This window comes from Platalea leucorodia (genome assembly GCF_965183815.1).
Source record: "Platalea leucorodia genome assembly, chromosome: W".
Lineage (NCBI taxonomy): Eukaryota > Metazoa > Chordata > Aves > Pelecaniformes > Threskiornithidae > Platalea > Platalea leucorodia.
Window position 1 is genome coordinate 46,674,873 of NC_138859.1, and position 26,384 is coordinate 46,701,256.

Below are 26,384 nucleotides of genomic sequence, written 5' to 3' on the forward strand. Positions count from 1 at the left end.
AGGGGCTTCCCTGCTGAAGATGACAAGAAGAGGATATTGAGAGGATGTTAATGCATACTGTAGTGGTTTGAAATAATCTGGACCCCAGTCGACTGGCCCTGGGCCAATACTCTATGCTTGCTTCATGCAGACCTTCGAACTACAACCTAGACCATGCGTCCAACAAGAGCCTGGAGAAAAAAAGGCATTGGATCCCATTATCTTCAGCCTTTCAGATCTCTGATCACATTTTGCTTTCCATTCAACTCTAAAAAATGTAAATATTTAACAGAAAAAAAAAAAAAATGGAGCAGTAGCGATTAATCTTTTCCTCATCCATTTTATTACAGTGCCATTGAATTACCCCCCAGCATTCACCCATCTCCTCTTAAATATGTATTTGCCTAATGTTCTCTGTTGCATTCTTTCAAATCTGCTTTCATCTTTGCTTTCAGAAGACCAGATGCCTCTTTCCTCTTTTTTGGATGATATAAGCTATTTTAAAAGCATGGTAATTTTCCCAGCTGAAAAGAGCCTTGGGAACATTTTTTAATGCAGACTGACTCATGAATACTCCTTACTGAAGCAATTGTGCTATAGTTATCATTATCTTAGTTCAGCTGCATTTTGACATTGAGGGGAAAAGAGCTGTCAGATGTCTCGATATGAAAATTAGATTAGATTGCTGTGCATTTTGTCAGATCCAACAATGGAAATTAAAGCAAAATAACGTCCCATGAGGAAAACTGCAATAAATGCTGTTTTTCCACCCAAGATAGAAAGACATTATTTTTTTTAAATCTGGGGAGAAAATACAAGATATCAGATTAAACCATAATTTCAATTATTAAATTTAGATAGAAATTGAAAAGAGAACTGTTAGCATAATACCCTCTCAGCTCCTCAAGAAAACTTGTGATAGAAGGTGCATAATGAAATTCACTGAGGAAAGATGAATGGGAGATCATTGTAACTGACCATCAGCTATTGACTAGTAACCTGAGAATAAGCTCAATTCCTAATAAACTGGGGTTTGAACATTTGGTGAAAAGACAACATGAGAACATTTAAATGTACAACCGTGTTCTGGCTGCTTATCTCAACCCTTGCTCTGGAAACCAGTGATGCTACTTGCTGAATCAGGCACTAGCTAATGACAGGACTGTGAAGCAGAGCCACGTAGGAGAACTTAACACCACCAGGTTTTAGCAGGTAATGGCAAGAAAGGTGCCTATTATGGTTATCTAATGATCCGTAAACATATTTTCCATCTCCTACTGATTAGAACAATGGCGATTGTTGGGGAATTTTTATGGTACACCTTGAGGCGAATTAAACGCATTTGTGCTTAAACGAAATAAAAAAATACTTAATGAGCAAGACATTTGGTAGAGTCCTAGTGCCATAAGCGGTTCTACAAGGAGTCTGCAAAGATCATCAGGAGCCCATTCCTTACGTACGCTGGCACCAGCACCGGTCCCTCAGCGGCTGCACGGGCGCCTCAGCCAGGCCACGGTCCATCCCCCAGCCCAGCTCTGCTGCCCGACGGTGGCCCCTGAGCACTCACACTGCGGGACGGCTATGAGACAATACTGTGGCTGTTTCTTATCTCCTCCCCAGGGGAAACTTCACTCCCTTACTGGAGTAGTTGGGTCTCTGGCATTCCTGCTTCCAGGCAGCTTAACCCCTTCTCCACTTGGGCCTTCTTGCCCAATAATCTTGACAGATCATTCCTCAGTCACAAATTACCACTGCTGAGCAGCTACCATTTGAATTTCCCCTTCGCTATCCCCGGACATGTCGGCTTCCCCTTTCCCCTTCCTCCACCCCTCTCTCAGGTCTGTCTCCACTCCCACGAAGAAAACCGTATGCATATCACCAGGGTCTGATGTTGCCTAAGCTTAATGCCCTAGGAAATAAGGATAAGGGAAAACGAAGCTGGCAGCAGCAGGAAAACGGTAACCTGAGAACTGTGGTTGGATATAGAATCATTGGTATGATGTGGATATAGAATCACTGATATGATTTAGGAGAAATATAGAATTGAGGAAAACCTGGAATGGTCAGATTAAGAAGGCAGCAACAGGCAGTAAAGACCCTTTTATGGCAGGAAATAATCGAAGTGTTTGTGAGAAACAATCTATTTCAAATTATATTATGCAAACGAATGGCTAGAAAAAGCATCAAAATGGCTAAAACAATCACTCAACATTTGTCTAAGGAAAATACGTAATAAAACAAATTCAAGTAAATTTTCAGGAAAAATGCTTTTTATTTAAAATTCATACTTTGTCATAATTCCATACTGGTTTTGAAAAACTTATTCATAGTGAAAATTATTCATAGTGAAAAAATTGTCTGAAATTCCAATTCTAAATAAAATTTTTAATTGTTCAAACTTATTTTCATTAAAATGCCAACATTTTTCCCAATCTGAAATGTATTTTTAAAATAAAAAATGTTTAATATTTGATCATTTATTCCAACCGAGACCAAAACATTTTTGAAAAATTACACTTTAACACGGAAGGAACAATGTTTAAATGAGTTTAATTTTTAGTAATAGCCATTTTGCAGGTGGCTTTGGACCCAAAGCCGCTTCTAATGGAAGGAACTGTGGGCTTAATCCTAATGTCAGCAAAAAAATTTTTAACTGACAAAAATATACAAATTTGATCAAACTTAAAAAGCAGCCATTAATTTTCCTCTCTTGCATCACATTTTTTTTCTACTTTATTTAGTTATAATCAAAATGGAAATCTTCCTTTGTAAGCAATTTTACATTCACAGAAGTTATTTCTACAGAAAGCTTATGCATTTTACAAGTCCAGGAGAAAATGTTTGTCTTTCTATGGGGTTCCTTTCCTCTAGAGTCAGTGGAAAAAATCCCCTTCACTACCTCTCTGAAGTTTTTTCTTTTATTTACTATCTATTCATCATGTAATCTCTGTTCTCTGTACAGTCCTGCTCAGCCCACACCCTTATTCTATAGGATTTATTCCTACCTTTCAGATGCACTTGCTCCTCCCACTCTTTCACAGGACCTGTCAGTCTGTACCCATGTATTGTCTCTCTTCTTATCATTACGGCACCAGCTTTTTGGGGCAGGGACCATTCTGTGTATTCACGTGCTGCCTGGCACAACAGGCACCTGATCTATGCCTAAACCTTGTATAGTACTGCAACAATTAATACATGTAAACATGCTCTGACAACCACAGCATTGTCTAGGTCTGTTAAAAGCTCCACATCGGTGCATAAATACCCCTGTACAGCTGTACATGTTCTGCAAATGCCCCGCTTTACACCCACATCACCGCAAAGGAGTGGGAAAGAAGAACCTGCATTAGCCCACACAAAGGGTTATCTTAGCTAAACACACAGGAGGAATGACACTGATAATCCTCCTATGTTGCATATTAAGAAATATCCTTCCATCAACTAATATTTTGGTCTCTTTATACCAAGTTGACACTGGATCTGGGATACCTGAAAACACGAGGAAAATGGATAGCTCCATAAATAATGTGTGTTTGTAATAGCCTTAGATCACACACACCACGTCTTCAGTAACTCATCTGCCATTGCCCGCGCTTGTGGGGCCACACAAAATCTGGCAGATCCCTTTTGCTTAACTTGTCAAGGATTAACTTTCATTGAACTTCTACACACAAACCTACAAATGTGTAAGTCCATCTGCAATGCAGATATAGTTCTCTATAGTCCATTCCTATGAATAATATAAAATTTGTGGTTGAATCATTGAGTATTTCCTGCTGTTGTTTCTGCAAAAGGATTATAACCAATAGTCTACTCCCCATTAATTCTCTGTGTTAATCAAAAATCTGAGCATGTGTTTTTGAAGGTTCTGTGCATCATGAAAATATCCATTTTCAGTTTCCAGAAAAATAAATCTCTAAACCAGCAGCCACTACAATAAAGAAAAAACCTTGAAAACAAGAAAAATAAATGTCCTAAAATAAAAAGAAAAATAGAAAGAGGCATATCTGTTCGTATTTTTTTAAGCTACGTGATTTTCAAGCCAAAGCTCATTAATTTCTTAAGTCCTGATGTGGTTTTTGAACACTGCTTGATGACAGGTGAAGCGGTAGCTCTCTCAGGCACATCAGTATTAGTCCAGCAATTCAACAATTCAAGCACTGCAGTTCAGAGCAGATTTGTGTTCTTACAGACTTCCTGGGCAGCTTTCAAGGGAGGACTTCTACACAGCTTCTCAGTAAATCTCTCATCCTCTTGAGGACACGCAGTACAACCAAAAAATTGGTGAGTGTCACAATTTGCAGAAAGATTCATTTCATACAGTTTCTACTGAAATTTTATGAAATGAACTTCAATGCAAAATTAAGTAACATGAACATTAAGTAAAGTGTCATAGGCAAGGTGCTTTTATATTGTATATAATGAAAAAGTATTTAAGCTGTGCACAAAACTGTTGCAGAGTCCAACCCTAGCTCTGTAACATTTCAAATAAATTATTCTTTTATTATTAAAGAACACATACTAAGTAACAAAATTATGCATGTGAATAACGTCTCAATAATTTATCTCATATTACCTAGGAAGAAGCATTATTTAGATAATTATATTTATTTGGGTATAGCCGAGAGTAACTATATTATATTTAGATAACTACATTTATAATTATATCTAATACAAATATATGACTTATCACACACTCTATCTCTGGGTCAAAAGTTCAATTTAAAAAAAAAGGAGTAAACAGGTTTCCTCTTGATAGCAATCATATTACTTGTTTCAAAGTGTTTGCTGCCTTTTTTTGTATATTTACTTAATTAAACATCAAGAATTGCAGTTATTTTTCTAATAACAGAGTAGATGCCAATTGCTAGTATACACCTCAGCAGTTTTTATTAAAAAAAAAAAAAAAAAACACACAAAAACAACAAACAAACAAAAAAACACCCAGCAGATGACTCTACAGCACCAGTTTGATCCAAAGTCTCTCTTCCGAGTAACTTGGGTTTAGGCCCAGGTCCTAAAGCAGGTATTTTAACTCTACCCTGTGTGGAATTCTCCTGGCTTCAAAGGAGCCATTCAGATTTGCACATTTTACAGACGCAGGTAAAAGTCCTTCATGGTGAAGTCAGTCACAGTACAGGTTCAGGATTAAAAACCATCCTGCAGAGCACAGGAATTTGAGCAGATTAGCCTCTATAGGCCTGTTGGATGTTCTTATTGCTCTTAATGTAAAGTCACAGAATGTTTTGGGTTGGAAGGGACCTTTAAAGATCATATTGCAAAGACCACTTTAAATCTGATAGACGTGATAACAGAAGTATGTTTCAAAACCAGGACTGACAAAAGATGTGGGAAATAGTTATGAACTAGAAACTGTTTCCATGGGACAGAGGGAACTTCTCCTATATCAGGATCAAGCTCTGTACCAGGAAGTTCTTTATTTCTTTGTCACCGCTGATTTTTGGTTTTGTCTGACTCGTCTTTTTTGGTAGGAAAGAAAGAGCTGTGCTGAATGTCATCACTGTGATAAGAAAACAGAACTACACTACTTTAAATGAGGTTGGAGAAAGACTTGAACACACAGAAAGCACAACCTTCCTCCTGCGGACATATGTGTATATGAGGAGGATGTGGATGCATGCGTAATACAGTCTGCTCACCCACTCTTTTAACACTTCTCTATCAGACTGATCTTGTTTAGAAAGTCAGGAGTATTTGCTTATGTGCTTCATTGTTTATTCTGAGATCCTTGGTCTGAGACAACAAATTCCCCAAATGCCAGCAGTTTCCTACTATCACCTCCACTCCATAGGCCAAACTTTGGGATCTGGATTTGCCCTTTTGAAAAACAATTATTATCCCCTAGACTATCCTACTAAATTTGGATTTATCAATAGCTCCTTCTCCATTTGCCTGGGCATACTATATACATTTTCATACATTCCTTTTTAAAGACGTTATATTGGCAGGTAGCTTAACCACAAAGAAAGTTGGTGGATATGATTAGACTTCAGTTAAGATAAACATGAAAAATCTCCAAACCAAAATAACCACAAAACCTTTCTTCACAATGAACAGAAATGCTGATATACTATGCAGATGCAACCAGAAAGCTACCTGGTACGGACAGTAGGATGTTATTATATTGATTAAAGGGAGAGAAAGCAGCAAAAGCAGAATGGAAACAACAAAAAAAGCAGAAAGGAATCTCCACTACCCACATGATCCCAAGAAAATTCTTAAAGGGGCAGTGCCTAAAAGGCAGGACTAGGTGGAACTTCCCCCCGCCTGGGTCTGTACCCATGCCCCTGCCTCACGCCGGCGTCGTGCTGGAATGAGTGCTGCACACACACTCTTCTTCCCTTGCCCTGTATTTGGCATAGACAGAAAACACAAGCATGCGGGATATAACGCCGTCCTGCCGCAGCCTGGCCAGGTTCTCGCTCTGCATGATCAAGTACTGAGGAACGCAAAGGTGATTTAGTCTAGACATAAACAGGAAAGTTTGGGGTGAAGTGCTGGCCACAAGAAGGCTTCTATATGTAATCATTGATTTCTACAGTCCTGCTCAGGGAAACAGGACTTTATATGCACTTCTGTCAATAAATGTGAAAAGTCACATACCACAGACAGAAAGTCATAGCGATTCCTAGCATACGTATATGAGAACTGAAAGAATAACATTTACTGCAATAGCTTGCATAGCAAATAACTTGGAATAGCAAATGTAGCTTAAAATGAAATATTACTGCTTACAAAGCTTGTGTTTTTATGATCCCGACTCTTGGGTTGCTTGCGTTTTTATGACTCTGACTCTTGGTTTGCAGAGATAGAAAGACATCATAGGCATAATCACTCAAATAACCTCACAGATCCTTTCCACAATGACCAACTATGGCACCGTATGTATAATACACACCCTGTCATCTAGTCGTCTGTGAAATCTTAGTGTCTTGCTTAAATGCAATTACATTCCAAGGTTAATGCTAATTCCCCTTCCATTCTCCCTGGAAGTATTTCTCAAATATGTCTTAACTTTCTTGCACAGAGTTTGCATATGGTTTCTATAGCTGCAACGTTCCTCTAAGAAATCAATAGCCATAATTCCATCCACTCCCCATTCCCAGCCTGCCAATTGTTTTGCATTTGGGAATACACACATTTTTTCACTTCCTCATCCCGGGCATCTCTCAACAGAGATTTTTTATTTTGTAGCAAATTCCAGAAGTTTAGCACTTTTCTTCTTCCAAAACAAAACATAGACTTTTCCTGTTATGCAATAAACACAGACCTTACACACCAACTTAGATTTCTTAAATGAGGTATATTCCCTGTATGGAAATACGTATGACATATTTATATTTACAATAGGAAACATGCAACTTTTTTTTTTCTGAAAAGGTTGCCATGCATGTTTTGCCATATTTAAATGCTTATTTTCATGTTCTCTTTTTAAACTTTTCCTTTAACAGAAATCAAAGCTTTTAATAAAAGTTTTCCTTTAAAAGTTTCATCAACATTGGCATGTTTCTGTGAATCTTTGTTTTTCCGTGCATCCACCAGTACTGATGGAATCAAATTCCACATGAATCCTCTTTCCTCCACTCCGAGTCTATACAAGCTTTCCAAAGTGATTGTGCCAGGCAGCCATTAAAACATTCTCCAAAAGTGTTGTGATCATGGCTACATTCTTAAACGTTGTTACCTCGTAAAAGTTACAATTTCCAAGACAACAGAAACTGGAATTCTAGAATTCAATTATAACTTTGTGAATTCTATTTACAATAGGGCTATTTATAGCATTTATACAACAGTTTTCTTACTATAGAGTCTAACATTTGATGGGGCAAGAGTAGTGACAACCCACGCACGCAAGGATTTACAACTGCATTTTCTATTTGTTTCTGCACCTCATAGTAGTTCTGCCTGACTCAGTTCTGTCTGAAATCCCTAATGCTGGAACACAAACAATAACTATAACCATATTATTCTTCTATAAATCCAAGACACTGCAACCAAATCAAACGTTTAGAGCGGCATACTTGTCAAAGAGCGTCTAATGTCAGAAATCAAACTAGCAAAATACTGTATTATCTAAACCAATTATCATATATCTATTGTATTAACAAGGTTCGGATAAGAAAAACATCAGCGAAGTTTTGGCTGTTCAAAAAGCAGATGTCTGGAAAATATGTCCTTGCCAAACATACTGTGATATATTGTGTTTCTTCAACTTTCCACATCCGAGGCTTTTTCACAGCTCTTATATTAGTGTACTACCCATTGTAAACAGCACCACAGTACAAAGGAAACACCACAGCTATAATTTGTTGGCTAAATGTAAGAAGATTAAATGACTGGCTCTGCATATCTCTAACAAAGACCTTAATATAGAGTAATTAAAATAAGCAATCACAGCACAACTCTTAACACTGATCTGTCTTAATCTATTTTTAACATTTGTCAAGCATCTGACACTGTCAGCGTAAGCAATTCATGCACCTAGCCTGATAATCGTCTACATGCTACCAAGTGACGAGATTTTTTTCTCAGGAACGGAGGAAATTTTTACCTAATGAGTATTAGGCCATGCAACATATATTTAGAAAGAATAAAATGCATATTCCAGAATACCTAGTATCACTTACACATTCTTTAGAGAAGGAAGCTTGCTTTTGTATGATTTTTGCCATTTTGTTTGTCTTGCTGAAACTCAGTGCAAATAGTACCAGAGTGTAATTTCAGAAACATTTAGCAGATTTCTAAATGCAACACTTTAAAAAAAAAAAAAATCTATCAAGATGAGCAAAAATGACTACACTTTAGCAGAAGCAAATGACAAATCATATTTCCTGTTCAATAACAGTATAAATCACTATATTCATGTAGTGCATTAAGAATAAAGTAACTTGCTCCTCTTTATTTATCTTTCATGATACGCATTCTATTTGCACACAGGAGAAAAAACTAGGCAAGTAATTTTAAAAGCATAAACAATTTGACCCCTCAAACCATAAATGCGCACTTACCCTTGAGTGCTCTTTCTTTAAGTTCTAGAAGTGGGCCAGGCCTGTGGTTTGACTCTGTGTAACAAGACAAAAGACATTTAATTTATGCATGTTGTTTCAAGAGCTGAGAAGCTAGCTGAAAGCTTCAGCGTTGTTTTGCTAGTGTGACCTTAGTATAGTGAGTCTAATCACAGAACAGTTTGACTTTTAAGAGAGACTATTTCATTACATGCAGCAGATGGCTCTTCCTGAGAAAACCTCAGCCAGACAGAGCGAGAGAGAGAGTTGGCAGTGATGAGAGGGCACATCCTACTTCCATAGAAGTCCACGGGAATTTTCTCATGGCCTTGAGAGAGAGGAAGTGTTGGCCTTAGCTTTTCATAATAAAGCACGGGGTTGTTTTTTAAAGCACATGCTTAAGTGTGCTTAAACTGCTTTGCTAGACACGTTGGGAATTTCTTGCTTGCTTGAAGTTAAGCACACAAAAGTTCTGTTGAACGTGAGAAAATGTGCAATCCCTAACAAGTAGGTTGAGGAAACCAAAGGTGGATAGTGAACTTTTAACAGTCACTACATAGAAATTCACTAACAATTCACGTTCCTCAAAGGCAAATAAGTGAATCCTGAAGTAAGAAAGCATTCCCGCTCCTGTTACCCAAGAAGCTAAGTCTCACCCAGGAGGAACTTGAATGAATTGCACAAACTGCTCTGTGCTCAAGGGATCTAGAAAAGGCTGAGGAGCACATTTTGTGCCAAGTTTTTTCTTGAGCATTTTGCTGAAAGCACAACTGAAACCAGTTATGAGATACTAGAGTGCTAAATACTTCTTGCTCCCAGTATTATCTAGACCCAGATAGAAAACTGGCGTGTTCAGCAATAAATACAGCACCTACAACCACCCACATTCAGGAACAGCAGCAGGGATATCTATGTTTTATATAATAGCCTAATAGTCAAAATAATCCCCAAAGAAATGAGAGACCAAGATTTAAAACCATATTCAACCTGAGGTAGTTTAACTGTTTGACACTGTAGGAAGACACGCAGCAAGCACAGACCATAGGCTGAGGTGGGTGAAAGGCAGCTGCTGGATTTTTGAGCACCTAAGTCATACACAGCTGTGAATAACTACGTATCATCAGGAAGTCAAATTCACTGTCTTACCTGTATCCATTTTGCCAAGCAGATTGGTTTTGCACCTAAATTAGGAGAAATAAACTATTGGTTAATGGTGCAGGAAAAACCCACTCAACACAACTTCAAGTTAAATGGCTTGTTTTTCAGATTCTGGATCCCACAGAAGCGATGCTATACTGCCATCTGCTCTGCAGGCAGATGAAAGGATGTTTTGACTAGTGCAATGCAACCTATGAGACAACAGACTCTGCTGAACAGCAATACTTATAGTTTGGTCTCAATGCTCTGCTACTGCAGCCACCTGACTTCCAGTTTGCTCACTGGGAAGGCAAGGCAAGCTTGCAGACGCATAAAAAAATACTGCAGAAATACAGGCAGCCACGTTTGAATGCTTGATCACTGATCAAAAATTTTAGTAAAATTACTTTCTAAGGCACTTTCAGTCCACTTTGAGCAAGTTGTCATTCCAGAGAGATGAGAATTCCCCTTAGATCACGGCCGCACTCATCTGTCCATTAGCAGTGGTGGAGAGCAGTCATGGAAACATCTCTCCTTGGGAGCCTCTTCCCAAGCAGTACCTCCTCTCCCTCACTAAAAGACATGCAAGGCACCTGACCCCTTAAGCCGGGCACTTGGCTCGTCTGGGAACTGACAGCACGCTGGAGGGAGAGTATGTGTCACAGAGAAGAGTTCGTGGCTGTGTTGGCTGCGGTTAGATAAAGCTGTTTCTCCTCAAAGTGAGACCTCTGCCCCCACTGTTGAATCATTTTTGCCCAGTTTATCCACCCGCCCCACTCCTCGCCCTCTCAGAGGAGAGCTGCTCCCAGCTCTCTGGCCATGCCTGGCCTTCTCAGCGCCAGCTGCCCACGCTGGCAGCAGGTCTGGGCCTCAAAGCCAGACACTCAACCTCCCCATTTCACAACGGGTAAAACAAAACCCTGACCGGCTCCCTCACGCTGTCAGCAGCGCCGGAGAGCGCAGCCCCGGGCCGAGAGAAGACCTCCTCCTTCCGAAGGGCCACAGGCCTCCCAGGCACAGACATGGCGACGGCCCCCTCAGGGGAGGGCGGGAAGCCGGCGCCGCGCGCGAGGAAACAGCTGCACCGCGCCTCGCCGCGCTGCACCGTGCTGTGCTGCACCGTGCCGCGCTGCCCTGCACCGTGCGGCTGCGCCCGGCGCGTCCTTCCGGGCGGGAGCGCCGCCCCGCGCGGGCCGTGGCTGGCCGCCGCTGGGGAGGCCGCAGAGGGGCGATGTCGGAGCCGGTGCGGAGCGCGGCGGGGCCCCTGCCCCTCAGCCGCCTGGCGGAGCCGCTGCTCCGGAGGCTCAGCGAGCTGCTGGACCGGGCAGCGCCGGGCAAGGGCTGGCGGGACCTGGCGCAGCGAGCGGGGAGCCGCGGCAGGGTCCGGCTGAGGTGAGGGCGGCCTGCGGGAGCGGGCAGGGAGCGCGGCAGCCGGCGGCGGAGGCTGCGGGGTGGCCCGCGGCCCGGGGCTGCGCGGGGGGCGGGAGGGGCCTCGGCGGGGGCGGGCTCCTGCGGCGGGGAAGCGGCGGGGCTGAGGTGGCGCAGCCCCGGGCGGAGGGGCCGGGCGCCTTGGTGGAGCGGAGGCTGAGGCCGTGGTGCCGCCGCGGGGTCGAGGGTGGGGGAGGCGGCGGCCCGGGGCGCCTCCCGGAGCCTTCCCCGAGGCCGGGCTCTGCCTCGTCCGTGGCTGAAAGCACGCGGGACCGCGAGCGATGCGGCCGGCCGCGGGTACCGGTCCCGCAGCCAGCGGCGGGGCGGCGAGGGGGAAGCAGCTGCGGGTCCGCCTTTGCGTTCCAGCTCCCTTGTCAGGTTGTACTCGAGCGCAGAACAGCAGCCGAGTGAGTGCTGCAGTTCTGTGCCGCTTCTGCCCCAGCGCCGCGGGACCCAGCCTGCGCTGGCGGTGCCGCGCGTGGGCGGCGGCAGGGCGCCTCCGCTGACCCGGGCCGCGGCGCTGGGGCGCTGGGCCGGCGGGGTCGGGCGCGCGCAGCCCGCCTCGGAGGCGGGCGCTCGGTCCCACGCGCGGGCCTCCAGGGAAGAAGTCGCGGGGCGCGAGCCTGGGTTTTGCTTTGCCGCCTTTGTGGTTGGAAGCATCCCCTTGCACCTCGCCTGGCTTTGCTCAGTGCGCGTGCAGCCGGCTGCTTGTCCTAGACAGGGAACGTGGAAAACGCGGACCGTTCCCTGTAGCTCCTGTTGTCTCTATTAGGGTAAACACGTTCATTTTCTTCAACTCTTTCTTCCTAGGTCACGTTCTCTAGATTGCTTCCTGATCGTTTTACTTCCTGTGGCTTTTCAAAATTTTGTTTGGAGGGTAGTATATCAAAAAAATGAGGCATTTCAAGTGCAGCACTGAATGTACATTATGAAGATGCGTCCTTTCTCTATTATGACTATATTTATTAATATAGGGAAATAGAACCTGAGGACTACAATATGATCCCTCTGTAGGGCCTGGGGCTATTTTTGTTTCTCTGTATTATCCATTAAAATGCTACGGAGGTCTACTTGATCAGTGAAAATATCTCGCCCCCAGCTTTGCATGGCACTGTGATTTAATGAAAAAGCACTGATGAATCTTTTTAGCGGGAATACATAAACCCGCATTCCCTTTCCATAGCTGTATTCATTTCCTTGTTATCGGTGTTATTTTAGTGTGCTGTGATTGAAAGCGCGTGAAGACTTAACACCAGAATTTAAAACTATTCATGTCTATACCTGGAGATGAATTTATTGGAGCAGTTGACTCCACTGTAGCAGTAGATGTCTGTATCGGTTAAGCTGCAGCAGTCACTCGTTTTAACAACTGCTCTGAAAATCAAAGTCTTCCTGGACTTTCAAGTTAGGTTCTGACTCACTCTTTACCATTTCTGAATTAAGCACATGAAAATGAAAGATGCTGTACTTGTTTTTCTGCTCAGACTTTAAAAAGTGAAAATTAGAAGATTTCTTAATACATTCGGTCAGAATTGTTAGGTACAAGCATCTCCTGTTTTGTAGCATGCAACTCGCTAATACCACTTTCTGTCTGTGGAGGTGTTGCTGTATAACCTCTGAACTCCTGAAACTTGAAGGAAATACTGCAAATACGTCAAAATCAGCTAGGAATTTCCCATCTCTATTTTTTTTTAAATGTTTTGTTTGTCTACAAGTGATTTTTAATTCAGCTGCTTTCTGAGGAAAAAGTAGTAAGAAGGTCTATGCCATGACTTTCTCATATTATTTTGTAGCCCTCTGGATTTAGAGCAGTGCTCCCTCAAAGTGCTGGAGCCAGAAGGAAGCCCAAGCTGGAGTCTCCTGAAGCTGCTGGGAGATCGGGGTTGCACTGTGGTGGAGCTTGCGGAGTTCTTGCAGGCCCTGGAGCATACAGAGGCTCTTCAGTGTCTCAGCCATTCAGGTCAGTTCTGGTTTGTCCTTTCACTACAACTGTATGTTTTACACTGGAAACACCGAAGTGCTTGTTTTCTACAGTAAGTAAAAACATCTATAGTGTTTGAATTCTAGTACTTGGTGTTCGTATGATTACCATAGTAATTGGCTTATATGATTCTGAGATTAAAAGTAAGCCAAGTACATAAGCAGGCTTAATGCAGTGTTGTTGTAGACTTGGACTTGGCTGCATGGATGTGACAGGTGCTGTTATTCCCTCTGCTGTCTTGGGTTCTGTATCGAACTATGCCTTCGGGAGATGCTCATAGAACTGAAATGGTTGAGTTAGAAAGACAAGTAGTGTTGCCAGCCATCTGTTTGGGCTACAGGTTTTGTTAACTGCATTTCCTAGTTTACTGTAATTGAAGGGGAAGGGTCCAATTAGTGCCAGTTCTGGTGCACATTGGATCCAGTCCAACTTGCTAATTGGACAGAAAAACAGACTAACTTAGGATAGAACTAGATTATTTTCTGCTAACACATTCAAAACTTGCTTCTTCACAAAAAGTCCAGGAAGTGGGGCAATGCAAGGGAATGCACAGGTAAAACCATGTAGACCAAGTGCTTCTTGCTATAGTACAAAACCAGGGCCCTTTTTTATGTCCTCCTCCTTCAGGATGTGGTAAAATTCAGCCCACTAGGAAGTTGCAAAAGCTTCTCTTCAGAGTGGGGAGTGGAAATGAGACTGTCAAGCTCCTTGCTATGCTGATAGCTGTCCTGTTCTTTGGACAGTGTGAGAAGAGAAGCCATGGGCTGAGAACCATTGTTACGAGAACCTTGGAATTTTTAAAGTAAATTATAGTAATGCTTTGCAGCCATTTCATCTAGTTAAAGCTGCTGCTTCTTCTTACTGTACTAGGAGAACCATGGTGTGTTGAACGAGGTGTGATTGTGTTACATGATCACTTAGTCTAGCGGAAGTATACCACCGGAGGCTTGGCAGGGAGAGGGGAATTGGTGTTGTAACAGTGTGAGTGGATCGTGCTCATAGGGGCAAGAGTTGAGGTGGAGGCATAGGCTGTCCTGCACTATGAATTCTCGTTCCTTTTTATTGTTCTCTGTGTGGTGGCTACTGGGGGAGCACTGAAAACAAGAATGGTCCTGGTTCACGTATGTACTGCAGAGGGCCTGCACAGAGGCAAAATGTTGTGCTTTCTTGATCTGTGATTATCTCAAGTATCACCACCATTGAACTGATTGGATTTTTGTGTGGCTGTCAGTCAAGTTACGTTTTGAAATACATAATGAGGTCTAAATCCTGGGTAAAACAGGAACTTGCTACATAGCAGAATTGTGAGATAGTGGTATCAATTAGGGAACTGGATAGATAGCAAAGATATCCTTGTATTGAGGAGAACAAGCCAGTAAGTGGACTTGTGTCAAGACCCCTTGGAACTGCAGAGATGGTCTTGTTATAAATGAATCTCCTGCAGGACAGTATGATCTGTGATGGAATGGATTCAGCCTCCTCTAAGGAGGACTGAGTAGCTTCATACAGACCGTGAAACTGGAACCAAGATAAACCAAAGCAAAGGGTATTTGAAGAAAGTTTAGGTCAAAAATAATTTTCAACTATTTGAAAAGAAGTGGTAGGCCATGATATTTGCAGTGAGTTTAAGTGTTATGGGGTGGTTGATGCTTGAAGTCAAAGTACATATTCGTAACTGCCCATTTGTTCTAATACACCAAAAACGGCTTAAGTTTTGCTCAAGTTCCTTTAGGAATGGGATTGTTTAATGCAAGACCTCTATAGCTGTCATACTGGTTTGTTAGACTGTTTTCTACCAGCTTAGTAGATGCAGTTAAAAAGACACAAACCTTTGTGAGCCTCTGAGTGTACTGGTTAATGAGTGTACAGTTCTGATGCTGCTTAGAGGTCTGTTTTGGCAGTGATACTACCTCAGTACCTTTATGGCAGAGGTGTATTGTTACAAGCTGGGACATCGCTTTGTTTGCAGCAATACAAGGGATCTCTTGAAGAATCATAGACTCCCAGAACCAAGTTCCAGGACTTATTTGTCTCTCAGAACTTAGAGACTTGCCTATCACATTGCATTAACTCCATAGAAGGTCGTCTTCCTATAAAGCCACAAAAAAAAAAGTGATGATAACTTTAAAACTTCTCCTTTTTGGTAGCGAGAAAGCCTAGGCATCTTGTTCCTTCATTCACCTCTCTGTCCCTTTTCTTCCCTTTTTTTATCTTGTCATGTTGTGAACTTGCTGGAAATGAATGAAATGCAAAGAGCTTTCTCCCAGGCTAAGAAGGAAAAAAAGCTTAATACGCAATTTCTGGTATTAGTCTAGTCCTTATGCAACATCACTGAGTTGTGGGGAGTGAAACGAGCAAAGAGGTGTTTTTCCTCTGCAGGCAGGTCTCTTACTGCAACAGTTTAGGCACTTCAATCTGAACGTGAGTAGTTGAGACCAAGTTTCCAGAAATGACTGAAAATGTTTAGCAGTGTGTAAGTTAAGAACATAACAGTTGGATTATAGTTAAGATTATGAGCACTTAATTTGCACTGCGTGTTTCAAAGTCTGGTAACCATAAATGTCAATTCGCTGTCCTCGATGGTAAAACTTGAGCTTTGCATTTTCTGAGGAAAATCGAAGAAGTATTCGTGTATCTTTGTAATCATTCAGAAAATTGAGCCAGAAGGTTTTCTTTTTGACCTGTTAAATTCTGTGATGCTTTCAGGAAGTAGTTGTATAGTGCTGAATGAATTGCAGGAAAATAAATGAAACTGTGAAGAAATTATGAATCAGATTTCTTAGAACTTTTTTTTGTAATACTTCCAAGGAGTGCAAAATACTAATCTTTCAGTGAATGCATTTTTCTCAACTGCTTTCTTAAGAGATGTTAGTGATGCAAATCAGGAGAGATTTAAAAAAAAAAAAGTTGGGTCTTTGGAAAGAGCAAGTAATCTTAGTTTTTCTGTACTTTAAATTGAAGTAATATCATTCCTGTGTTCATCTTGGTTAATGTTAGGTGATTGTGATGCTCAAAAACTGTACTTAACACACTCCCTTTAACTATGAAAAACGGCGAAGAGAGTGTTAAATGAGGAACTGAGGTAGCGATCTTCAGGACTAGGTATAGAGGGAAGTTATTTTAGAGAAAGAAAGGCAGGGAATTTTCAAGTCATGTAGCTACTTTGGAGTAGCTGCCTGTGTGATCAACTATTTCAGAATAAGATTGTGTGTGGAGGAAGTTAATATAGCCTGCTTCCCTGCTAGACAAACATTGTAGAATTTCCAAATGTCGTATAATCTCTGTTTCAGTCTGTTGACCACATGGGTTTCTGTTCAGGTTTCAGCCCGTTGATCAAATTATTATGGTTTCTTTCCTCAAACATTCTCTGTTAGGAAAAAGTTCTGATGTGTGACTAAGCCATTAAATATATGAGGGGGAAAAAAAGCAGACAAAAAGGGGTTTTTTTTGTTTTGGTTTTTTTTTTTTTTTTTTACACTCAAGGCAGAGTGTAATAAGAAGGCTTGGAGCAAATGATAATAGACTCTTGTACCGGGATATTTGCGATCTCTTTCAGTACTGATAACACACTAACGTACTAGCTTTTGCTGAACAGTGTTTGCACAGCATCAAAGCCTTCTCCGTTTCTCCTTCTGCCCCCTGCAGTGAATAGATTGGGGGTGTGCAATAGGCTGTGTGAGGGGACACAACCGGGCAGATGACCTGAACTAACCAAAAAGATATTCCATACCATATAACAGCATGCTCAGCAATAAAAGGGAAAAGAGGGAGTTTTGGAGGGCCTAGCCATCTTTTGCTTGGGAACTGGCTGGGCATCGGTCTGCCCATGGAAGGTGGTGAGTGGTTGCTTTTGCATCACTTGTTTTGTTTTGTTTTCTTCCCTGTTCTTCCACTCATCCTTCACTTATTAAACAATTATTATTATTGTTTGTTTGTTTGTTTTATTTTGACCTCCAAGTTTTCTTGTTTTTATTCTTCCTTTCCCTCTTCCCCCATCCCACTGGGGGTGGGGGTCTGTGTGGTGCTTATCTGCCCACCGGGGTTAACCCACGACCCTAGTATTGTAGCAACTAGTCATTCATGTGTAGTATTGCTTGTGGTCCCACTGGGGTTGTTAAATGCATTTTACCATCCATAGCAAATAACGCTTTAAATTGATGATTTTTGATGGCTTATCAGCTCAGTGTTGCTGAACACCTTGGTCGTAGGTCCACGTATTTTTTGACAGCAATGTGAGGTTAAACTTTCTCTTCTGCAGTTGGCTTTTTTTCCCCCCTCCTCTTCTTCTGATGACCTTGGTTATACCAGTGGATCTGTGTTTGGGGTCATGCTGTAACTAGATCTCTGGAATGGTCTAGGTTAAGAAAACAACTGGATCATATCAGACCAGTGTCAGAATTTCTCTCACACTATTTCCTGGCAGTTAAAATTTGAAGTGGAAAATTTAACCTTGCAGACTGGCAAAAGAAAACCCCAGCCATGTGTTCTACAGGAGTCGAAGGCATAAAGCTGAAACCAGTGTTTCAGCTGATAAGGTTGCACAAGGAATAGTAGAAAACCGCACTATGTTGTAGTTAAACTAACTCTTACTGTTTTGATCCATCCCTCAGGCTGTGCTTAATCGTAATCTGAAGATTAACAACTCAAAGTTGTTGAGAGTGAGCAAACTCTTGAAACTGGGAATACCTTTCCCAGAAGGGGTCTGTGATGCCATTAGAAGTAGTATTTGCTTTAGTGAGTAGAGGGCGAGAGGGATTGAAGTATCCTAAAATTAAAATGTCTGAATGATCTACTTTAAATCTTCGACAAACTCTGTAGAGTACTGATCAATTTAAGCATGGATTTTGTGTAATGGAGGACAATTTTGAATGTCTTAAAGACATAATACTAATTGGAACTGTGTGTGTACACAGTACAAACAAATTATTTTCAAGTATATTTAATGACAGAAACTGTCTTTGCTCAAAGGACAATTTAAATGCAAATTTAAATTGTGGAATTGTATTTCTTAATAACTTTACTATGTGTAAATTCGTTCTTAAAGGTATAAAGATTGTTGTACAGCCAGACTCTCAAGCAGTGCTCTCTGGTCAAGTCGTCAAGCTGTGCTGTTGGGCAACAGGACACCCATTTGTGCATTACCAGTGGTTCAAACAGGAAAAAGAGGTAATAGTTGATACAGAATATAGGTTTATTAAGTGGTGAGAATAATAGGTAATGATTTTGGATGATTTTTTTTTTTTAAGACTGTTACTCTTATTTACAAGGAGAGAAGATTGCTATATATACTAATAAAACCAGAAGTTTAAGAAATGCTGCATAATGACCCTATCAATGTGCTAAAACAATAAGGTGGTTCCTTATATTCAGACTGCTTCAGCCTTGGAGGCTAATCTTGGGATGTGCCAGCAAGGAAACTGTAAGTTTAGTTGTCTCTCAGCCTACCAGGAAGTTTAACACAGGCTACTGACAAACTGCCGCACTGGAACAAATGCCAGTCACTGTTGGTCTTGTACAGATGGAAACTGGTTTCCTAAGAATGAACAGTTGAAGGCCTGAACTTGGTGGTGCCACAGACTTGTTCGATAAAATACTGGAATGCATATGAGCTGGTGTCTCTGGAATTTGAACGGCAGCACTTATGCCCATATTTCTGGTCCTGGTTATCTTTCTACAAGATGAATGCATTTTTTTTTTAATGTTATTTTATTGTAAGTACTATTTTTAAAAATGCAGTAAGTTTATAGTATTTTAAATTCTGTTAGGACTGAAATTTTTAACTCATTTTCTACACCTTTCTAAAAGTTTATCTAGATCATCCAAAACATGGCTTAAAAAATATGATTACAGTCATTTCCGACTCATTACAGTTAAAATATAGTAAAAAATAATTTTTCTGTGAAAGAATGTTGCAGTTTCCCGGTCATAGTTGAATATATCTTAAGACTAGAGCTGAATGTAACACACATGCTAGTTGGAGTGGTGCTTAAGAAATTATTCTGAGTTATTTGTGGCGAAAGGTAAAAATTATTAATTTCAGGAAGAGCTTTTCAACTGCCTTAAAAGCTCAGAATTGTCTTAAAGAGAGGTATATGAATTATTCTTGGAAGAAAGCCTGTCTCTGAGCTACTAAATACATAGAACAAGACTTTCTCATCCAAAAGTTTCAAGTAAATTAAGGAGTTGAGGTTGGTATTATGGACATTGAAATAAATGTTCTAATGTTAGGTCCTGGCTTAGACTAAATCAATCTAAATGTAAGTATTTCTTGTCTCACCTGTAATTCAGGTTCCCCATGGTAATTCTCCAGAGCTGGTTTTGAATCCAGTGAATGTAAATGATTCTGGCTTTTACATCTGTCGAGTGAACAGTGAATCTTCCTTTGTGTTCAGTCGGTGGGCACGACTGGAAGTTTGTGATCTCCAGGGTACATCTCATGGTGAGTGGCAAAAACATTGTCTTCTGAAAGTCTGTCCTCCCACTTCTTAGAGGAACTTGGGCCCCTGTTGCTGTCTTGCACAGGTGTGAAAGAGGGCTGATTAAAAATGCTGTATGCAATTATTGGGCTCTTGTGCTGGTCACAAAAGCAGAAAAGAAATGAAGTTCCACAGTGGTGGATAAGAATAGGTAGATGGAAAACATACACAGTCTCAGATTCTTTCAATTCTTAGGGGATTCTTGCACCAGAAAAGCAATTCTTTAACTCTCTTGTTGTTTACCTGTTTACCTCTTGTTGTAACTCGCTAGTGACCAGACACACACAGTCTATTCTTAATGTCTGCTCTGTGAGCTCTGGCCTAATAGTCAGGACTGTTTGTTTCCTCTTCATCTATGTGCCACCAGCCTGAGAAGAAAGGTATTTGGGTAAAGGAGAATCTAACGAGGTTCTCTGCCTTCCTAGAAAGAAGTCCTACCTTACCTAGAAGGTCAGAACAGTAAACTACAGGAGAGCACATGCTCGCTGGAGGCCTGGCCACTTTAGAAAACCTAGATACTGTGGAATGGAAAGAGTGTTAACTGCGCTCTGAGGAAACAGGACTGAGGTCTGGAATAAGGTTTGGCAGGTAGTTGAAGTGATAGATCTCCCTTCCAGTCACTTCGTCAGATCATCATAGGCTATCACAATCTCAGACATGTACCAACCAGGAGGGACAAATTGGTCAAAGCCCAGCACATTCTTTCTTTCTCAGAACACCTGGGGAAAAGAGGGAGAGGCTGGGGCTCCGTGGATGTGTGTGTTGCAGAATATATGTTTGCTAATGCAGTATTTTCAACTTCATATAACAAACCCAGATAACAGTGAAGACATGCCAACAATTCACTGAAATAAACCTATGAGAGGAAGAAACGCATGAGTTAAACTGAGTCTTTCTGGTGTGAATTCCATCTTCATAGGTTTTATAAATGGTCAGCTAACAGCCAAATGTGTGTTACCTGCATAATAAAAGCCACAGTAGTTGAACTGTACCAGTGTAAGTCCGTATGAATTTATGGCACTGGCTTGAAGATACCTCTGCTTCATTGATGGGTTAATCTCTATCTGCAGCATATGTGATGAAAGTATGGAAGTGGAAGAAATGTGAGGGGAATGGAATAATAGCAGAAAGCAAATAAGATTAGCTGTCTGCTCAACAGTATCCAGCTAGTACTGGCATTTGTTAGTAGAACATAAAGAATCTTGGAAATTTACTTCTTGGAGCTAGTATATTAATACTGTGCATTTATTTCCAGTTTCTGTCTGACGTTGCTGGAGTGGTGTCTTTTTGTTTTCTGGTGTGTGTAGGTTTTTTTCTTTGTTTGGTTGTTTTGGGGTTTGGGGATTTTTTACAGAATAGTCAGTTGCATTACATAGGCATTGACTCATGCACTGAGTCCACCCTTTATAAACTTTCTAATTAAATACCTTCGACTTGCTTGCTATTGGCCTAAAGATGAGTGAGATAGAAATCAATTGCACTGTCTGCAGACTGTGAAGAGTACTTGTTTTGTCTTATGTCACGAGTCAAAGGTGTTTTCCACTTGTATCCCACATATAAAAATTATTCATGTCAGGAAAAGAGAGAGAGAGAGAGAATCGATCTTCCAGTAAAAGATCAAAAGCTACTACAATGTCATTTGAGGTGACCTTTTTACATCTTAATCTTGAACGTATTCTCAGTCCCTTATCTAAGCGATGATTTCTTCTACTTTTCTTTTGCTCTTATTTCAGGTTCTGTTCAGTTAGAAACCTGCAGTTTTAGATCTTGCTGATTACATCAGGCAGCTGAGATTAATAAGCTTGTAATGACTAATTAAAAAAAAAAATCTGAGAAAAACAGCAGTATTTTGTTTCACACTTGCAGCAAAAGTTTTGGTGACTAAAGGGCAGCAGGTATCCACAGACTAGTGCCTTGCTTTATGTTCCATGGCTCTTGGCCAACCAGGAACCATAGTGGAAATGAATTTTAGCATGTTTAGGTCTTGGTGATGGGTAACAGGATAAGGGGCAGGATGGATTGCTTCTTCCTGTAACTTTCCCTCTTAGGGTGCTTACAAAGAAACCTGAAAGGGGTATGTAGTGCTTGCGCTGAATGAATGTTCTCTGTCTCCTGTAACATGTGGCCTGGGGTTACTGGTGTTTCAGTTGAACTAGATGACACTGACAGTACCATTTCAGCAAACGTTGACGAGGTATGAAATCTTCTATTTCAGCTGCTGACTGTCTTTTTTTTTTTTCTTTTCCTGCTCCCTTGGTTGCTTTCTTTTTTCCAGATATTTTTTTCCTCCTCTTTTCTCATTGCTTTCTGTTTGATGAGAGCTTGACCATTCTCCGTTCTGTAAAAGCTGTCTTTCATAGCTGTCTTGTGAGCTTGTGATCAGTGAGGCAGCCAGACACCATTCCAAAAGATACTGCTACAGGCTTGTCAGGGTATTTTGAGAGTGCTACAACACCAGGCTGTACCAAGGACAGCCTGTAAATGAGATGGCAGGTAAGGTGTCACACTGGAGACAGAAACCATGTTATCTTTCAACCTCATATTCTCTTTCACTATCTGGAACGTTGGTGTTCCTTGTCTTAAGACTAATGCTGTTTGATTTGACTATAACAGTAGTTCCTTTCCATCTTGTCTTACTTCCGTCTTTCTGCCCTAAAGGGAAATTAATTCTTTATTTGTTGAAAGATCCTGCTATCAAACTGGGATATTCGGAGGGAAGGAGGGAGAGAGAAGGTTCTGTAAAAAGCTGAGTGAAAGGGAGTAAAGTTTATTTTGACATTTAAAAATCTTTTCTATGATAAAAGTTACAGAAAACAAAGCTCTTTGTAAGGAAAAAAAAAAAAACAAAACTAAACTAAAACCATTATAGAAGTTGATAGAGAACATGGTAAGCCAGGGTCTCTGAAATGCCGTACAGTAGTGGTCATAGAACAGAATATTTGCTCAGGCATCTGTCGGTCTTTTTACCAGTATCAAGTCTGCATTAAGAAATAGAGCTTTCTTTTAAAAGTGCTAGTCAACATTGATCATAAATATGAAACATCTGTTTGTAAAATCTTTGCAATACAAGTTTATAATGCACCAAGCAGCTCAGATGCTACTAGAAGAGATACCCATATCACTGTTTCCCTTTATTTTACTATGTAAAGGAAAATGTCATCACCCCCTAATTGTCAGTCATGAATAGTTCTGATGACAAAACGTGTCTGCATATGTAGTCTAAAAGTAAAGATGAGTGACCTTGCAGCTGAGAGAAAAGATCACTGGTGTGACCTTTAAAAGCAGGTCTGGGCTTTCTGTGGTGTGTGTCACTTGATTGAACTGTTCAGTACGAAGACATCAGAAACCTTGTCAGTGGAGCACTCGTGTGTGTGTGTAGTGGATGTTTTAAAAATTAATTTCAACACATTGTTTCAATAAATTTTATCATATGTAGAAACTTACATTACATCAGCTGGACGAGTCTTTAATGCATTTAGGGTTTTCTGAATAGGTTTCTTTCCCAAAGACATTTCTATATGAGGATGTGTCAGTGGCTGATGTTTGTTAAGCATTTTTAGCTTTGGGCTTTTTTAGTATATTTGCCATAAGGTTTGATATTCAGTTTAGAATGAGAAGAATAGGGATATGCTAAAACTAACTGATTTTAAGTTTTAAATTCTTATTCGTGTGTTCACACTCGCAGACAAGTCGGATCCTCAGTCCATCCTTCAGTAGCCACTCTGCTTTGTACTTGCACCTTTCTCTGGAGCCTTTGTAATCCTACAGGCAGGAATAAATAACGCAAAGAGGGCTTTGCTCTTTTTTTACTTCTGGGGTATATTTAATGCGCATTCCTTTTTACTTTTCAACTGAAGAACTGGAAAGCCATTGCTACTCGTTTTTAGCATACTCTTCAAGGACAAGTAACTCAATTTCATTGCTGTTAAAACAGTCTGTTGCAGTTACAGGAAGATGTGGCCATATGTTGTCAATTCTTGTTAGTCTATATGCGGTTAGATTGTCTCACCCTTTCTTTTCTTTTTTCTTCCTTTTTTTTTTTAAGGGAGCTTAATTGGTTTGCCTGAAAACAAACTGCGCATTTGTATTCAGCCTCAGTCACAAAACCTGACAGTGGGGGATGCTTTGGTACTAGAATGTGGAGCTGTTGGAAACCCAATTCCTCATTACCAGTGGTTCAGAAATGGATTTCCCTTGGCAAATGGGAGCAAAAATGTCTACATGGTAAGTTACTGCAAAGTGCCAGCCTTGGGGGACTAATGTGTAACCGCCTTTAACTTGTGACATAAAGCTTCCTTGAAGAAAATAACTTCTTCACAGCCTTGATACCTCTTATGGAAGCGCTCGCTGTAAGTTGTTCTTCTGTTCTGTTACTTCCCCATACCGTTCTGAGGCTCTCAGGTGCATAGTTTTAATCCTGAATATGTTTCAGGCAGTAGTCATGGGATAGTGTATTTTGGATTAGTGCGACATACTGACATAATAAAGATTAAGTACCAGTAAAAGTGAAAGTTTGTCTTTCTAACTTGCACTGCAAAGCACTCTGATTTATATGAGCTGTTGCATTCAGTGCTTAATGCATCTCAAGGCTGTGAGGTGGATTTGCATTCTTTCTTCAGTCCTTGAAAGCATTTTTAGACCACACATGCTGTCTAGCTTACTGAAGAATGAGGGTATCGGCAGCTTTGGGATTTGTTTAGGCTTTGCTTTTAGTTTTTACTCTTTCTTGCATGTGGGCTTAAATGAAACTGATACAGGTATTCTTTTGGGGTCTGGTGGGATGACTGCGATGATGCTTGCATAGGTAACTTACGTGGACGTGGAACATCAAGGGACATATTGGTGTCACGTATTCAATGACCGGGAAGACCAAGATACCAAGAAGATAGAAGTTGTTATAGGTAAGGAGTTTTTCTGTTTGATAGAGGTCAGCTGATTTATCAATTTCTTCCCTATCATTAGAATTTATTTTTGAAGCTTTCAGTATTAAGCCAAGCACATGCCTTCTGTATTTTTCATTTATCCATTTGTTAAAATAGCTGTGCTTGCTTGCAGCAAATGGAATTTTAAAGCTTTATCAGTTATAAAGGAATTTGGGTTTTTATGGTAATCAGCATAGAAATGCTACCACTTTTTGGCATTGGTAGCACATACGTGGCTTGTCAGCAGAGCAGATTGCAAGCTGATTTCTTCATGTTTCTTGACAACTAAAAATCAATTTAACCCTTGTTGGTGATATGAACTGTGTTACACTGAGTCCTTCAGGAATCAGGACAGGTGAGATTATTCATAGCAAGCAGAATAAATAAGTATAACACGGTTTAGTGCGTGTGTGTGCATGTATTTGTCATAAACTAAAGAGGAGAAGATCTATTTGTATAGCTTCCAGATCTATTTGGGAATACTATTGCATAATTCATATGAAAAGTTCTTTCCTATCCTAAGAAATATTCTAGTTTAGTACTCCTGAGTTTTAGTAGTAATTACTATACAGTGTTGTGGTCAGTGCTGATTTATGCCGCTATAAAATGTGCCAGATTGCAGAGAAGCTTGGAAGTGACCTTTGTCTTCCACTTTGTGTGCTAACTCTCATAACTGAGAGCAATTGTCTTCTAATTTTTTCCCCCCACTTAAAACACAAGGAAGGAAAGCTATGGCAGTGGAGTGCACAGAAGGTAAAGTAAATCTTTAGTTGTGAATCAATTTTTAAAAATTAATGATGGGGATGACGGATTGTTGAGTGTGTTGCTGAAAAGCATGTGTGGGTTAAGGACTTCCGTCTACTTTAAAATGCTGATGTGTAATGCAGTGTTCCTTTTGCATGTGCTTCTCTCTTCTTTGCCTTGATACCGTGATCTAGAGCACACAGGAAAAAAAACAAACTACTTTCTTCTTCTGTAGTATTCAAAGTTGTTTGATTTTTGCGCTGTTTTTGTCCTGTCCTTACAGTTTCTAGTGAAATGTAAAGATCTTGAGATTTCTTTCGCTGGGCTCAGGAGGCAACATCCTTGCAAGAAAAGCTGAAGACATTTAGGAACGTGGGTGACCTTAGAGAGCTGGATAGAGCTAGTTCCACTGTCAGCTCTGTGTCTGCAAGAGGTGTTTCCAGCACCCTTATTAGGATGATTTCTGTTCTCCTTTGCGTTGCTGCAATGGGGAGGAAGAAGTGTGCTGTGACCTTTAATGTTGATACTATCCCTTGATTACTGAGCAATCTCAGTCTGTAATATTTGCAGCGTAGGGGATCATATATGATGTAAGGCTGCTTACAGCAGCCCCCCTCACCCCCCCCAGCTTACCTAACAACAATGAAAAAAACAAAGGCATTTGAAAAGTACAATAAATGGCTCTCCACCC

General features: G+C 40.8%; 1 protein-coding gene across 6 annotated transcripts in view; it reads left to right on the forward strand.

Annotated features, from left to right (window-relative positions):
- The first annotated feature begins 11,347 nt into the window (after positions 1-11,347).
- Positions 11,348-26,384, forward strand: part of LOC309601811 (mucosa-associated lymphoid tissue lymphoma translocation protein 1-like) — a 38,476-nt gene continuing 23,439 nt past the window's right edge. For 3 of the 6 annotated variants that reach the window (XM_082334955.1, XM_082334959.1, XM_082334956.1), the window contains exons 1-7: positions 11,348-11,534; positions 13,364-13,530; positions 18,596-18,717; positions 19,840-19,990; positions 24,073-24,251; positions 24,832-24,928; positions 25,670-25,702. In XM_082334955.1, coding sequence (XP_082191081.1) covers positions 11,374-11,534; positions 13,364-13,530; positions 18,596-18,717; positions 19,840-19,990; positions 24,073-24,251; positions 24,832-24,928; positions 25,670-25,702 — 910 coding nt within the window. In that variant the 5' untranslated portion in view covers positions 11,348-11,373. The remainder of the gene's footprint in view (positions 11,535-13,363; positions 13,531-18,595; positions 18,718-19,839; positions 19,991-24,072; positions 24,252-24,831; positions 24,929-25,669; positions 25,703-26,384) is intronic. The other 3 variants (XM_082334957.1, XM_082334958.1, XM_082334960.1) reach the window with 2 other exon arrangements.